Source organism: Lissotriton vulgaris, chromosome 1_1, assembly GCF_964263255.1.
Source record: "Lissotriton vulgaris chromosome 1_1, aLisVul1.2, whole genome shotgun sequence".
Lineage (NCBI taxonomy): Eukaryota > Metazoa > Chordata > Amphibia > Caudata > Salamandridae > Lissotriton > Lissotriton vulgaris.
The window spans coordinates 130,773,093-130,776,242 of record NC_141685.1 but is presented as its reverse complement, the minus strand read 5'-3'; the positions used below and the strand labels follow the sequence as shown (position 1 = coordinate 130,776,242).

The 3,150-nt window shown below is 40.2% G+C and overlaps 1 protein-coding gene across 16 annotated transcripts; it reads left to right on the top strand.

The window, feature by feature from the left end:
• Positions 1-308: 308 nt before the first annotated feature.
• Positions 309-2,577, top strand: LOC147737766 (uncharacterized). Of its 16 annotated transcripts, none has more exons than XM_086944679.1 (5): positions 309-741; positions 823-1,231; positions 1,316-1,632; positions 1,711-1,805; positions 1,890-2,577. In XM_086944679.1, the coding sequence occupies exons 1-5, from the start codon at positions 376-378 to the stop codon at positions 2,575-2,577; spliced, it is 1,875 nt and encodes a 624-aa protein (XP_086800805.1). In that variant the 5' UTR covers positions 309-375. The 16 variants fall into 16 exon arrangements, with proteins under 16 accessions (XP_086800805.1, XP_086800836.1, XP_086801050.1 ...); XM_086944710.1 differs by having other exon boundaries at positions 309-892; positions 1,061-1,231; XM_086944924.1 differs by lacking the exon at positions 1,316-1,632 and having other exon boundaries at positions 309-597; positions 991-1,291; positions 1,796-2,577.
• The last annotated feature ends 573 nt before the right edge of the window (positions 2,578-3,150 follow it).

The window sequence follows — 3,150 nt, the reverse complement described above, 5'->3', positions numbered from 1 at the left end:
GGATAGGCTATAACCTAAAGACTATTATCTGCTTGAAACATTTCGACAGGTGTTACAGGGCTGCTTCCAGACATATTTTTCTCAATTCAAGTGTTAAGAAGATTACACACAATTTCTTTTAGAGATAGATGCTGAACATTATCTAAACAAGCCTGACTCTAAAATCGGGTTCACTCTTACTGTGGCATATAAGCAAGAGAAAACTAAACGTAGAGATATTAAGTCTAGGTATACACCGTATAAAAACACAGACTGTGAGAAAAAATTCAGTGTTCAAAACCGCCTCAATCGAGGCAAAATAACCTAAGTTAGGGAAAAAAGTTACATGTGCCAAAAAAGATACAGCCATAAATCTCATCTCACAATTTTGACAGAATGCACACTGGGGGAAACCACTATGAGTGCGAAGTATGCCAAAAAAGTTTCAGGCGTAAATCTTATCTCACTGAGCATATGAGAATCCACACTGGGGAAAACCACTCTCCGTGCAAAGTATGCAAAAAAAGTTTCAGGCGTAAATCTTATCTCACTGAGCATATGAGAATCCACACTGGGGAAAAACCTTTTCAGTGCTCTGAATGCCAGAAAAGTTTTAGAGTCAAACCGAGTCTATATGAACATGCATTAACCCACTCTGTGGAAAAACCTTACCAGTGCTCTGAATGCCAAAAAAGTTTCTGCCGTAAATCTAAACTCACTGAACATATGAGAATCCACTCTGGGGAAAAACCTTATCAGTGCGCTGAATGCCAGAAATATTTCAGTGACAAAAGAGGACTCACTCTACATACAAGGACCCACTCTGGGGAAAAACCTTACCAGTGCTCTGAATGCCAGGAATGTTTCAGTGACCAAAGCAGTCTCACTCGGCATATCAGAACCCACACTGGGGAAAAATCTTTTAAGTGCTCTGAATGCCAGGAATGTTTCAGTTTCCAGAGCAGTCTCACTCGGCATATCAGAACCCACACTGGGGAAAAATCTTTTCAGTGCTCTGAATGCCATAAATGTTTCAGTGACCAAAGTAGTCTAACTCGGCATATAAGAACCCACACTGGGTATAAACCTTTTCAGTGCTCTGAATGCCAGAAATGTTTCAGTTACAAAATCAGACTCACTGAACATATAAGAATCCATACTGGGGAAAACCCTTATCAGTGCTCTGAATGCCCAAAACATTTCAAACTTAAATCACTTCTAACTGCCCATTTGAGATTCCACACTGGGGAAAAACCTTATCAGTGCTTTGATTGCCAGGAAAGGTTTTGTAATAAACAAAGTCTTTCTCGACATGCAACAACCCATTCTGTGGAACAACCTTATCAGTGCTCTGAATGCCAGATATGTTACAGTGTAAAAAGTAGTCTCACACGGCACAGAAAGATCCACGCTGGGGAAAAACGTTATCAGTGCACTGAATGCCACAAATGTTTCAGTGAAAAAAACTGTCTCAATCGGCATACAAGAACCCACACTGGGGAAAAACCTTATCAGTGCTCTGAATGCCAGAAATGTTTCAGTGAAAAACGCCTACTCACGGTGCATGTAAAAACCCACACTGGGGAAAAACCTTTTCAGTGCTCTGAATGCCAGAAAAATTTCCGAAATAAAAGAAGTCTTTTTCAACATACAGTAACCCACACAGGGAAAAAACCTTATCCATGCTCTGAATGTGAGAAATGTTTCAGTTACAAAAGCAGTCTCATTCAGCATATAAGAACCCACACTGGGGAAAAACCTTATCAGTGCTCTGAATGTCCAAAAGATTTCAAACTTAAATCACTTCTAACTGCACATGTGAGATTCCACACTGGGGAAAAACCTTTTCAGTGCCCTGAATGCCAGAAATGTTTCAGTGACAAAATAAGACTCACTCAACATATACCAACCCACACTGGGGAAAAACCTTACCAGTGCTCTGAATGCCACAAATGTTTCAGTGTAAAAAGCAATCTCACTAAGCATATAAGAACCCACACTGGGGAAAAACCTTATCAGTGCTCTGAATGCCACAGATGTTTCAGTGAAAAAATCATTCTCACTCAGCATATAAGAACTCACACTGGGGAAAAACCTTATCAGTGCTCTGAATGCTACAAATGTTTCAGTGAAAAAAGCAGTCTCACTCAGCATATAAGAATCCACACTGGGGAAAAGCCTTATCAGTGCTCTGAATGCCACAAATGTTTCAGTGAAAAAAGCGGTCTCACTCAACATATAAGAACCCACACTGGCGAAAAACCTTATCAGTGCTCTGAATGCCACAGATGTTTCAGTGAAAAAATGAGTCTCACTCAGCATATAAGAATCCACACTGGGGAAAAACCTTATCAGTGCTCTGAATGCCACAAATGTTTCAGTGAAAAAAGCAGTCTCACTCAGCATATAAGAATCCACACTGGGGAAAAGCCTTATCAGTGCTCTGAATGCCAGAAATGTTTCAGTGAAAAAAGCAGTCTCACTCAGCATATAAGAATCCACACTGGGGAAAAGCCTTATCAGTGCTCCGAATGCCAAAAATGTTTCAGCCAAAAATCTCATCTCACTGAACATGTGACAATCCACACTGGTGAATAAAATTATCAGTGCTCTAAATGTCAGAAAAGATTCAGAGGTAGAGATGGTTACAAGTGCCATAAGAAAACACACCATCAAAATAATTCAGTGCTCAGAATGCCAGAAAAGCATCAATTTTAAGCACAATCTCACTCGACACGAGCAGACGCACAGAGTGGAAAAACATTACCAATGCTGTGAATGCCAGAAATTCCTATTTGATTGGCACAGCCTCACTAACCATAAGCGACTCCATACTGATGAAAAACCTTATGAGTGCTCTGAATGCCAGAAAAGCTGCAGAGAAAAACGCTATCTCACCATGAGAAACTTCACACTGGAGAAAATCCTTATGCCATAAAAGCTTGAATCTGAAAGACAGTGTTATGCTTCATGAGAGATCCCACTCTGGGGAAAAACCTTATGAGTGCTCAAAATGCAAGCAATGTTTTAGTTACAAATTACTTCTCACTTGTCATGAGCAAACTCACACGGGAGGAAAAAGCCTTATGTGTGTTCTGAATGTCAGATAAGGTTTAATCACGAATAAAATGTCACTTCACGTGAGAGAATTCACACTGGACTAAAGGCACA